A 13,088-nucleotide genomic window follows, 5' to 3' on the forward strand; every position below is an offset into this window, starting at 1 on the left:
CAGTCATAATATTGCAAGTACTCTAGTGTACTAAAATGCAGCTAGTGGCTATTACATTGAACAACATAGCTCTATTATATTTGTGTATACATCTCTCTTCCCTACTTAATTGGACCATGTCTAACTTGCCTGTATCCTCCCCACTGCCTAAAGCTTGAACACACAAATGGAGCTTTATGAAAGCTTGTTGAATAAGTAAAAATAAATGTGGAAGTCACTTGACCCTAGGGCAACATGAAATCAAGAGCGTTCTTTTGTAAATAACATAAATGGAATTTTTATGAATACTTACACACATTGACACACACACACACACACACACACACACACATAAGCACAAGTACATGCATACAAGCACAGGCCTGCAGCATTATCCACAATAGCCAAGATATGGAAACAACCTAAATGTTCATTGATGGATGGATAAAGAAAATGTAGTATATACATAAAATGGAATACTACTCAGCCTAAAAAAAGGAAATCCTGCTATATGCGACAACATGGGCAAACCTGAAGGGCATTATGCTAAGTGAAATAAGCCAATCACAGAAGGACAAATGCTCCATGTCCACTTACATGAGTTATCTATAGAAGTCAAACTCATAGAAGCAGAAAGGAGGACGGAGGTTGCCATGGTTTAGGGGAAGGGGGAAATGAAGAGTTGCTGTTCAGTGGGTATAGTTTCAATTATACATGAATACATTCCAGAGATCTGCTGTACAATACTGTGCATATAGGTAACAAGATTATATTGTACACTTAAACATTTAAGAGAGCAGAGCTCATGTTAAATATTCTTACCACAAAAAAAAAAAAAGAAAAAGAAAACTAATAGTGAAAAACAAAACAAAAAAAATGACTCTGGTGTGGGATACTGATAGCAAGGGAGTCTACGTCAGGGAGACGCAGTGGGTGTATGAAAACAGTGCTGTCCTCCTCAATTTTTCTGTGAATATAAAACTGCTCTGAAAAACAAAGTGCACTTAAAGAAGAAAAGAAAATCAGTTAAGTTTAAGTACATTCAATTTGTTACTAATTCCTATAATAATAAAAATTACTTGAAACATATTACTCCCCCTTCCTCTGGGCCTTCATCTCTCTTTTCTCCTTCCCTTAATGCATTTATGGGTATGTTACATAATTAGCATTTCATAATGCATTTTTATATTCTCTAGTTGTTTTGCCTTCTCAAGTTGTATTTTAAGCTTCTGGAGATAGAGCTCATTCCTTGTATTGTGGGAAGTCAGGGACCCCGAACAGAGGGACCAGCTGGAGCCGTGGCAGAATAACAATTGTGAAGATTTCATGGACATTTATCATTTCCCTAATAATACTCTTATAATTTCTTATGCTGTCTTTACTTCAATCTCTGAACATAAATTGTGAAGATTTCATGGACATTTATCAGTTCCCAAATAATACTCTCATAATTTCTTATGCCTGTCTTACATCTCTTAATCCTGTTATCTTCGTAAGCTGAGGATGTACATCACCTCAGGACCACTATTGTACAAATTGATTGTAAAACATGTGTGTTTGAACAATATGAAATCAGTGCACCTTGAAAAAAAAACAGAATAACAGCGATTTTAGGGAACAAGGGAAGACAACCATAAGGTCTGACTGCCTGCGGGGTCGGGCAGAATAGAGCCATATTTTTCTGCTTGCAGAGAGCCTATAAACAAACATGCAAGTAGGGAAGATATAGCTGAATTATTTTCCTAGCAAGGAATATTAATAATTAAGATCTTGGGAAAGGAATGCATTCCTTGGGGGAGGTCTATAAACGGCAGCTCTGGGAGTGTCTGTCTTATGTGGTTAAGATAAGGACTGAAATATGCCCTGGTCTCCTGCAGTACCCTCACGCTTATTAGGGTGGAGAAAAAATCCCGCCCTGGTAAATTTGAGGTCAGACCGGTTCTCTGCTCTCGAACCCTGTTTTCTGTTGTTTAAGATGTTTATCAAGACAATATGTGCACAGCTGAACACAGACCCTTATCAGGAGTTTTTGACTTTGCCCTTTGCCTTGTGATCTTGCTTTGCCCTTTGCCTTGTGATCTTTATTGGCCTCAGAAGCATGTGATCTTTGTTCTCCTTTTGCCCTTTGAAGCATGTGATCTTCATGACCTACTCCCTGTTCGTACGCCCCCTCCCCTTTTGAAATCCTTAATAAAACTTGCTGGTTTTGCGGCTCAGGGGGGCATCATGGTCCTACCGACATGTGATGTCACCCCCAGAGGCCCAGCTGTAAAATTCCTCTCACTATACTCTTTCTCTTTGTTTCTCAGCTGACACTTAGGGAAAATACAAAGAACCTATGTTGAAATATTGGCAGCAGGTTCCCCCAATATCCTTGTACTTTGTAACTGTTGTCACACATGGTTTAATGGTAATAAAGAAATGCAATAATTTAATGTATGACATATCATCAATTCTCAATGCCTTTTTTCAGTAAAGCCTTTCCCAATCAATTCCAGAAGCCAAATCTCTCAACAACACTCACATTGATAGCACTATCTCTGGACCTAGCTAGGACCCAGACCTACTTCATATTAGCAATTTTTCTCTAATGTGCTACAATGTGTTTTCATGTGCAATTGTCCTTGACTCTCAAGGAAGTAGGATCATGTTTCTGACCTTTGGTACAGCACCTCACATCACCTAGTGCAATGCTTTCATCAAAATGGATCCCTCCATAGATGCTGCTTCCTGTTCCCATTTCCCACTCCCATCTCCTCCAACCAGCCACAAGATGCAGCAACAACATGGCAAGAGAGAATTCTGTAAGGGCTGCAATCTCCTTGGCCTTATTGCTCTATATCCCTAATAATAGGTAACTCTGATAAATGAGTGCACATATGTAAATTTCCACAAAGGGAATTATAGTAGGTTTATCTTTTATTCTAATGTTGCTTGAATAAGAACAAAATTAAAATAAGCACACACGCACAAAAAAATGCCTCTGTGAATCAGTCACAGGGTTCCTCTAAGTCTGGGCTGGTGTCCTTTCTCTTCTGCTTGCATAACTCTTTGATGGTCTCTATCTCTGCAGGACTAAACTTGGAGGTTAGTGTCACATTGTCATAGTCAAATTCTTCATCAAGTGAGAAGGGTTGAACTTCATCTCCAAGTATCTATAAAAGGTAACAAAGGAGGAAAAAACAAACACAATCATTGTAAATGAAGATAAAATTGAGAAAATTAACTCCCTAGTAATATTTAATTAAACCTTTTTTCAGACTTCAGCACTCTCAGCTGATTAAGCTGTTTTTAAGTAAAGGAATAAATTCAATTATTCAGTTTGACCTAATTTAAGCCTCTTAATATGCCCCATTTATACCATGCTGTATCTGAATGAATATCATTAACTAATGCTGCCCAAGGCAAGAATCAGAAAGTCTCCCTTGCATACACTCATTATACATTTTACCACTTGTAGTGTTAGGACTAGAGAAGCATACAGAAAAACCAACAGTTATATTAAAATGTGAGAAAAATATACACTAAGATTTTTTATCAACCTTAAATAGATTTTCACCATTTGCCAAAAAAGATCTATATTAATAAAACATATTTTTTTAAAGATAAAAGTACACTACATTGAATATACTTCTTCAGATAATACCTATAAATCTTGGCTAATAACAGTAAAACTTGAAACATAGTTTAAATTTAAAAGTCCAGGATCTCTTTTTTCCTGCCAAGAATTTAAAAATATCAGTTTATCTATAAGTAAAGTGTTACAAAGAAATGTAATAATTTTGAATCTATTCATAATTTGTGAGTTTTAAAGACTTCCTAAAGGAAGGCAGATAAAAAATCTTATTTTCCAACAAACCAAGAGTATGCCTTAAATCTCTTGTATCACACCCTAAAAAGCCTCTCCAAAAACAAATGGTGTGTGATACAATGAAATCATCCAGTGCTTCTATGTAGCTCTACAATATGTATAGTGATGCTGAAATAATTGAAAACTATGGTTTATGCAAGAATGAAAAAATGTCCCAAAGCTATAATCAGCTTTAAATATTCTTACATGGAAGATGATCTCATTGAGTGGCTTATGCAATGTTGGTAAAAATGTAGCATGTAGCTCAGAAACTATCTGCTGTTACTAAAGGTGAAAGAAAAAATAATAAGTAGTTATCTCCTACCTGTTCTCCAAGTTATGTTTTGAAGTTAGGTGTGCAGTGCTAATAGCAAACGCTCAGCCATTTATCATCCTTTCTTAGTAAAATCAGCAGGAGAACAACTTCTGGAGATGTGCTCATTTCCTCTTTATTAGAAAGGACCTTAGTGCTTTTCTGACAAAACTGCCACTGAGTTTCCATGGTGAGTTTCCACCATGTGCCAGCCCTGATACTAGGAACCACATGGCATCAGCAGTGATATTCAAACAACCCTACCGGTAGTCACTGTTACCCCTACTTTATAAAGCTCTGAAAGGTTAAGTAACTTGCCCAAAATACAGAGTTAGTAAGGGAGAGAAGCAATATTTGAATCCAGGGTAATCTGCTTCAAATAAAGCCTCACCTGCTCAACAGAAACATCAACAAGAATCAACCTTGAAGTTTTCACTAAGCCAAGTCATAGCTCTTTGGAGAGAAGACCTTTTCTAAATAAGATGATCAATTCTCACAGCCTACCATTAGAAAACTATACTCAAGGCTACGTGTAATACCAGGACTAGCTTTTAAAACCCAGCTGTATACAAAAAGCAAATCAGCCCGCAAGGCTGATGTTGATCACTTTCTGAGATCAAATTTATCATCAACACAGCCAAAGTGACAGTGGGACAGTCTTGCTTAGATGGCTCAAATGCAGAAACACACACACACAATGACACAAGATGTTCATTTCCTGAATGTTAAGTGTTCTTGCTGTCTCCAGCTCTACTCAGCAGTAAGTACTGAGGCCTGCAGGCTTGGTTGGCCACAACCCCTTCTGGAGCTGATTCTAGCTGATCCTGGCAAAGCATAAGGAGGAAAACCTGTTTCCACCAATATATTCAGTCTGATGGGAATTTTGCTGCCTTTTCATGCCTGGGTAAAGGCCTTTCATCACATGTCTATTAAGCTTCAAGCTGCCTATACCTGCATATGTCCCCTATACTAGGTCTTTAAATTCTACCTTGAAACCTCTAAAACTTGCCTACACCTTACTAGCCATCCCCACTAGATGCAGTCACTTTGTCTTCACCCACTTCTCACTTAGGGGTTAGGAATACAATTTCAAATTAGACAAATCCCTTTGCCATGTTAAAATCTCAGTGACACCATACCATGCCCCCAACTCCCTCTACAGAACACAAATAACCTCAATTCCCACCTCCCTCCCCTTACCTCTTCACTCAATAAACATTTATTATATAGCAGATTCTGAGAACATAAAGTGATTATAGCAAAATCTATGTCTACAAGGTTTCATAACTTCAAGGAGAAGACAGAAGTGTAGGAATGATTTCAGTATCACGTGCTGTGCTCTCCAATACAGGAATGCAAAAAAGGGAAACAGAAGCACAGAGAGGAAAGTGCAGAAGCTTCATTTACTCTTCTATTTTTCTTTTTTCTTTTCTTTTTTTTTTTTTTTTTTTGAGACAGAGACTCCCTCTGTCACCCAGGCTGGAGTGCAGTGGTGCAATCTCAGCTCACTGCAACCTCCGGCCCCCAGGTTCAAGCAATTCTCCTGCCTCAGCCTCCTGAGTTACTGGGACAACTGGCGCGTATCACCAGGCCTGGCTAATTTTTGTATTTTTAGTAGAGACAGGGTTTCACCATGTTGGCCAGGTTGGTTTCAAACTCCTGGCCTCAAGTAATCCACCCACTGCAGCCTCCCGCAGTGCTGGGATTACAGGCATGAGCACCGCACCTGGCCTCTTACTCTTGATTGAGTTTTGCCACTCTCCAGAAAATCTTACTAGCCTCCCCACACATCACTTCACTTATTATCTACCTCATCCTAGCAACCCAGCTAAAGTAAGTCCTGTATTTCAGACTTACTTCTAAACTTTGATCAGGGTTCCCACGGCCGAGTTAGTTCTAGATACGGCCCAACCCATTGCCTTCTTAAGATTCTCCCTTCCCTGAGGTCTCAAACTACCCTGTGGCTAAAATATCCAAACTTATGGGACTAGACATGTAGAAATGTATTCTTAAATGGAAATATCTTATTTTCCTTTAAGTTTTAATACATTTACATCTTCTCTGTTATGGATGATGATTTTCTTCATCAGTCACTTGGTACTAACCATAACAATAACACGAAATAAAGTTTTCAGCAAGTCAGTAAAGATAATGTCAACACAAAGATTATTCATTTATAATATCCTTCAATGTATAAAAATATACTTAAAATATAAATTTCTTCACTAAGAAATGAAGGATTATTAACAGCAGCTATTGTTAGATTTTCTAGGCGATCAGTTAGATACTGAGATATTAAAGCAAGAAATAAAGAATAGTAATAATGTCACATTTGCAATGCCAAAACATGACATTCAGGACACTCTAAACCATTTTGGGGATATACTGTAATGTGGCCAGTACATCCCTGAGTCAAAATGTCAGAGGAATAGCCTCCTGCAATCATTCAGATATTTTACATTCTTTCTACAAACTCTACATTCCTATTAAATTCTAGTCACTGTGTTAGGTGCTGGGGATACAAAGATGAAGACCTATGTGAAATCACAAACAAATCATTAGAGTAAAATGTGGTAAGAACAGGATGATAGGAACACAGAAGGAATACCTGACCCAGACTAAGTTGGAGGGGATTGGGAAGGAATCAGAGAAGGCTTCTTGGAAGAGGTGATATCTAAGCCGACTCTTAAAGGGTAAACATTAGTTTACAAGTTGACAGAGAAGAGCTTTGCTGACAGGGGGAGTTTCCGTGAGCAGTCCATGGAAATAAGATGCAGAATTTCGCATTTGTGAGTCTGAAAGTAGGTCAACATTGTCAGAGCACAAAGTGTAACTTGGAGAGTGGCAAGAGACAAATATGGTGCCAAATCATCCTAGAGATGATTAAAAGTCACTGAAGAATTTTTTGAAGGCAGGGAAGACACTTGGTCATCTATGCATTTCAGATAAATTCCTTCATCCATTTAATTTTTATTAAGCACCTACAATGAGACAGGTGCTGGAGTAAAAAAAAAAAAAAAAAAAAAAAAAAATTGCCCTGCCCTGTTGGAAATTATATGAGACAGATCACTATGAAGGTTAAACAGAAGGTAGATTTGAGCGGGATAAGCCTGGAGCCAGAAGAGTACTCAAGAACCTGCTAGAGCAGTTCAATAAGACATCATGAGAACAGGGGACTGGTAGCAGAGACTTGAAAAATCCATAGAAAGTGAAATTGGCAGCACTCAGTAAGTGACTGAATATGGAAATGTAAGAAAAGGAAGAATGCAGAAAGGGAAGCAGGTAAAGCACAGTTTAATTTGAATGTACCTGAAGGAATCTAGATGAATTGAATATACAAACTTGAAACTGAAAAAAAAAAAAAAAAAAAGGTCTGAAGCTAGAGATGTCAATTTGAAGATGAAGATGGATTCAAGTATGTAGGCTGTGAGGAACTGTATGTTAAGCACCGAACCCTAAGGCACACCAACTCATAAGTGATGGATGGAGAGAAAACCCAAAGGAGTCAGGGAAAACACAATTTGAGAAATACGTAAAGAATCACAGAAGAAAAGTGAAGTGAGAACCAATGAAGCAAGAGTGCCAGAGGAAGGTCAATAGTGTCAAACATGGTAGAGAGATCCATTAAAAGGAAGACTGGAAAGTGTCCCCTGGATTTGGCAATCATAAAGCAATTGGTGCCTTCATTCTGAAAACATCCAGGCAGGTGACTGGAGCCAAGGATATTTTACAGTATACTGAAGAGTCTAATAGCTTTTCAATTCTGGATTAAAAGAGAGACAAAAGAACAGACAGTAGCCAAAGAGGGGTCCAAGATGAAGGGAAGCTTGTTTTCCTTGTTTTGTTTAATTTTGTTAAGGATAGGAAAGACTTAAACCTGTTTACAGGTTGATGTGAATGAACAAATAGAAAAGAGAGAATGACCCCAACCATGTTATTACTGTATACCAGAAAATCACTCCCATTTAGTGGTGAGGTTTGTTTATTTATTTGTTCATTTAATAAATGTTTACTGTATGTCTACTATATGCATGGCACTGAGCTTGGCACTAGTTCTGACTTTGCATGTTAATTACGTAAGCTTATGATGACATGCATGAGTGAATTTAGTCTTCCAAGACCGGAGACACATAAGTGATTCAAAGTGAGCCTAGGTAGGTGCACACTGCAATTCACAAGATATCACTGTGATCTTCTAAATGACAGCTTTGTTTGTTTGTTTGTTTGTTTGTTTTCTTGAGATGGAGTCTCGCTCTGTCGCCCAGGCTGCAGTGCAGTGGCGCGATTTCGGCTCACTGCAAGCTCCGCCTCCCGGGTTCACGCCATTCTCCTGCCTCAGCCTCCTGAGTAGCTGGGACTACAGGCGCCCACCACCACGCCTGACTGATTTTTTTGTATTTTTTTTAGTAGAGACGGGGTTTCACTGTGTTAGCCAGGATGGGACAGCTTTTCAAATACAGAAAGGTTGCATTTCTATGTATATATTTCAGTTATTGGCTGTTGTGGCATACTTTGGAAATTCTCTTCTTTCCAATTCAGTTCGTGTTAGGGTTCAAAGCCAAGGTTTTTAGATTACAAACTGAAATTATGATTTACTTCAGTGAAGACTTTGTGCAATGGAACACCAAGTCCCCTGCTGCCAAACAAAAAACAACTATGAATTAAGTTATTAACTTGTTATTTTTGCCTAAGGAGCTGAAAGAAATATGTGGATTTCAGGTGTCTAATTTCAAATCTAATTGAAATCTTTTTGTAGCCTCTCAGGGAATAAAATTTGTGGAGTATTGGAAAACTTTCAGTCCCCTTAAAATTGCTCATGTGACTTATTCTAATAGAGGCACTATTGATGGAGAGATTGTTTTCATTCATAGTACCACATAGGCAAATTAAAGAAAATGAAACTAATGCTTAAATCAATAATGGCAGCATTTAGCTGTAGGCTACCATACAAAGTAATATGGTAAATAAACTGTCTTTATAGGAGAAAATTTTTAGAGTACCATTATGAATTGGACAAACAGGAGAGCTCCTATTAAAATACTACACAAGTTTCTTCTATGACCTCTTCTACAGTTTTCAGGGGGAGGGGGTGGGTATCACAATTTTTTATCCTCCTAATAACAACTCTATTTGTTCTGTAGAGCAGCTTCAAACTTCCAAAGTTCATCAAAATGGAGTAACTAAGGCAAGATAATTCCATACACATAATTCTATACATAATTATGCATGTGGTAAAATTAGGGAAAAAATCTGAACCAAAAAAATGTTAAATGTTTGAAGTGATGGATATGCTAATTACCCTGATTTGATCATACACATATATATGTACTAAAATATCACACTATACCCCATAAATATATACAATTATTATATGTTAATTTAAAAATAAAAAAACTAAATTAGGTAAAACATTGAGTTGGTCCAATTCATATCAGAAAGTTGATGGATTCTTAATAGGCGATTAAGAGAAAGGTAGGAAGGACATCCAGAATATATTTTCAGCTTTTCAGATTGAAATCACAGAAAGAAACTATCATCTCTAATCCCAAAATGGCCTTTCAGTAAGCCCTTCAGGACCCATTTGCTATAAACTAATGATTACATTCTTTTACTAGCTCTGGGTGCTTTAAAACAAGATGAATGCTATCAAACCAAAGCAGAGTTGGTACAGTACAGGTTGAGTATCTCTTATCCAAAATGCTTGGGATGAAGTATTTTGGGTTTCAGATTTTAGAATATTTGCAGAACATATACCAGTTGAGCATCCCTAATCCCAAAATCTGAAATCCAAAATGCTCCAATGAGCATTGCCTTTCAGCATCAGGTCAGCACTCAAAAAGTTTCAAATTTTGGAGCATTTCGGATTTTCCCATTTGGAATGTTCAACCTATACTGTGATTCTAGATGGCTGTGAAAAGTTACTCTAAAAAATAGGAATTAGAAATAAAAATTCCCAACCAAGATATTACTTCAGATATTCAAAAAACAGCAAAAGTTATTCATCTGTGGCTTGTATCATTTTGATTCCAACATTTTTAAATGTCCACATTTCTGGTAAGAAATTTATATTCCTCTTAAACACACCATCATATATGGGGTCTCAACTTGAATTATACTGCTATTTGACAGATTCTGTTTTCATTCATAGTACCACATAGGCAAATTAAAGAAAATAGAAGTAATGCTTAATCATTCAGTTTTTTTAACCCATTAACTAAAATCACTTTGTAACAATTTCTATAATGGTACTAGATTATATATATTCTCTAATTGTACTGAAATAAAATTGTATTTCTATAAAAGTACTAGGTGCCATGTCTACTGGCTGGTCCAATAACTTGTATGGCCACAAGTGAAGTCAACAGCATGAACAAATCTTAAAAAAAAAAAAAAAAAAAAAAAAACTTATTCCTTCTAGAAATAGCCTTATAATTTTAGCTTTTTACAACTCAGAGAGAGCAATCTATAATTCAAAAAGCATATTGAAAAGTGACTGTCCCTAACAGTTTAGCCGGTAATCAATTTGGGAGTTTATTATAAGCCTGCATGCATCCTGGATATACTTTCATGATGTCAGTGAACAAAAGTACTTATTAGAAAGTGGTAATTTAAAAGTGAAATGTGTGGATTATTTCTGACTGAATGGCTAATTCTATAACAGAATATCTTCTAGTAACAAGACTAGTACCTCCTGATTAAATAATCCAAAAAGACCCTAAGGATTTTATTAGAAAGCAATAATAAAGAGCCCTTAACAACTTCTTGTGCCTGATCCTGATTTTGTGTTCCAGTAAGGAGGGTGAGAAAGGTCACTACCAGCGCTAGCAATAGCCTCTATTGATGCAAGTTTATTAAGCATATGTAGAAGAGCTGCAAAATGATAGCAAAAGATGACTTTCAAGTTGCACATTTGCGAAAGATATGCCATAGATTCCATTTTCATAGCTAGGTGACATTTCTCAGCCTCCCCTGTGGCCAGTAGGAACATGTGACTAAGTGGTCACCAATGGAATGTGAGCAGAAGAAATTAAGGACCTTGAGTCCTAAGCCTTGGGGAAACATGCTGTCCTCATGCTCCTCTATTCTGCCCTCCAGGTATGATGATGACCTGACCTGGAATACGCAGGTGAGGATGATGTCCTAAAATATAATGGACATCCAGAAAGAAGGAACCTGGGTCCCTAATGACCCCCTAAAAAGGAGCCACCTGCTCATTTTAAGGGCTCTATATAGGCTGTTAAATAAGAGAAATAAAGATCTATCTCTTTTCAGCCATTGAATTATTATTGGGATTCTCTGTTACAGAAGCCTGGCCTTACCTTAACTAATTCAAAAGTTTATAGAACCTTATCCATAATAATAAAAACGGCCTGTTCAGACTAAAAAGGGCAAGAAAACTGTCCATCCTTTCTATGTGTAGTCCTTGGGTAGCACAGATCTGTAGCACAGCATACATTGTAAAACAAAAATGGTTTCCACGTAAAAACATAATTGTGCTATGTGTTTAAAAAGAAATGTATGCATTTGAGATAGATGGCTGTGAGAGGGACCAATTAAGCAACTTGAATTTTATATTTTCCCAAATCTTAGACAAATACAAAAGTATACAGCATTTCTTTGAAGGGATGAATTACAAAATCAAGGCAGTGTAGAGAATGACTGAATTCCCTGTAGAGTACCTCTTCCGTCTGTTTGTCCATTCTTTTCACAGCGGGCTTTGGCTTCACCTCACAGGTAGGAGGCTGGGCCACAGAAGGGATACAGGGAGGAATGCTGGTGCTTGCAGCCTGCTCCACTTCTCCTGGAAGTAGCAGCAAATCTGTTGGATACAAAATATTTCAATTGAGCCTTTCACCAAGTTCACAATTTACCTAGATCATTTAAATGCCCAGAAGTCAAAGAAAATGAAGCAAATATGCTCATGTAAAATAGGTCCATTTCACAATGCCTGTTCCCCTTTGGGAACTGGACTCAAGGGTTTGCCCTTTCCTCATAATAGAAGCCATTAGTGCATTTACTTTTATTTTATCGTTACAAACTTAAGAGTCCCCCAAAAATATCTGGAGGAGTACTGTTTTTGGAGTAACCTGACTGTCCCTTTTACTCTCAACTCAATTTCTACTTTTATAGGAAAATAAGGTGGTAAGATGTTACTTTTGCTTCATTTTCCCATATTTTCTTGAAGGGATAAACAGAAAGAAAATGGAGTGCTGATTTCATCCTGTAACAATATGGCAATATTTCAAAAATATATATTAAAAAACAGTAATGCCAGAAGGAAAATACTTTAACTTTCAGCAGAAAAATGAAATACTCTGTCATATTCAGAATGCATGGTCTAATTTTCAACACTTGCAAAGAACAACAGCAATGTGTTTCCTGCTTGTTAAGCACAATCTCAAGAATTCAATAACCAATCTTGGAGTTCTGATTGACCTATTATAAGCGGATATGTCTCCTGATTTTTGCATGTGTGACAGTACATGGATGCATCACAGACAACTGATGATCTTCCACAGCTTTCTTCAAGGAGGACAAAAAAACAAATAGAAGCACAACAGGTTTCCTCCTCAGTCTGTTTTCATAGGACCAGAAGGGCTTGCTAGAACTAGCCAATAACTTGGAGGCGACTCTGGATGATGCTGCCCACTTCTCAAGGATGATCCTAATTAAGGCACTAATTAAGTTCTCAATGGAAGTGATTAATTAATAACAGGCATGACTTGACTGCTGCAAATGGCAGCATGCATAGGGAGATAATTGAGCAGGTATTGCTGTTCAAAAACTGAAACTTATTTGAAATGAATCCCTCAACACTATAGATATCCCCTTCACACACACAAAAATATAATTACAAAATTCTTATGACTCCAGCAACAGAGAAAACAGACAGCCTGGAAATAGAATTGTGGAGGGGAAATGACAAAGAAGGTAATTCTGCTATGG

At 37.3% G+C, this 13,088-nt stretch overlaps 1 protein-coding gene across 4 annotated transcripts in view; it reads right to left on the reverse strand.

Annotated features, from left to right (window-relative positions):
• Positions 1-2,861: 2,861 nt before the first annotated feature.
• The window catches only part of C14H11orf74 (chromosome 14 C11orf74 homolog), a 61,730-nt gene continuing 51,503 nt past the window's right edge, over positions 2,862-13,088 (reverse strand). For all 4 annotated transcript variants that reach the window (XM_025358181.1, XM_025358182.1, XM_025358184.1 and 1 more), the window contains exons 5-6: positions 11,822-11,961; positions 2,862-3,134 (exon numbers count right to left, since the gene is read on the reverse strand). In XM_025358181.1, the coding sequence (XP_025213966.1) occupies positions 2,970-3,134; positions 11,822-11,961 (305 nt within the window). In that variant the 3' untranslated portion in view covers positions 2,862-2,969. The remainder of the gene's footprint in view (positions 3,135-11,821; positions 11,962-13,088) is intronic.

The sequence above is a fragment of the Theropithecus gelada genome, chromosome 14 (genome assembly GCF_003255815.1).
Source record: "Theropithecus gelada isolate Dixy chromosome 14, Tgel_1.0, whole genome shotgun sequence".
In the NCBI taxonomy this organism is placed as follows: Eukaryota; Metazoa; Chordata; class Mammalia; order Primates; family Cercopithecidae; genus Theropithecus; species Theropithecus gelada.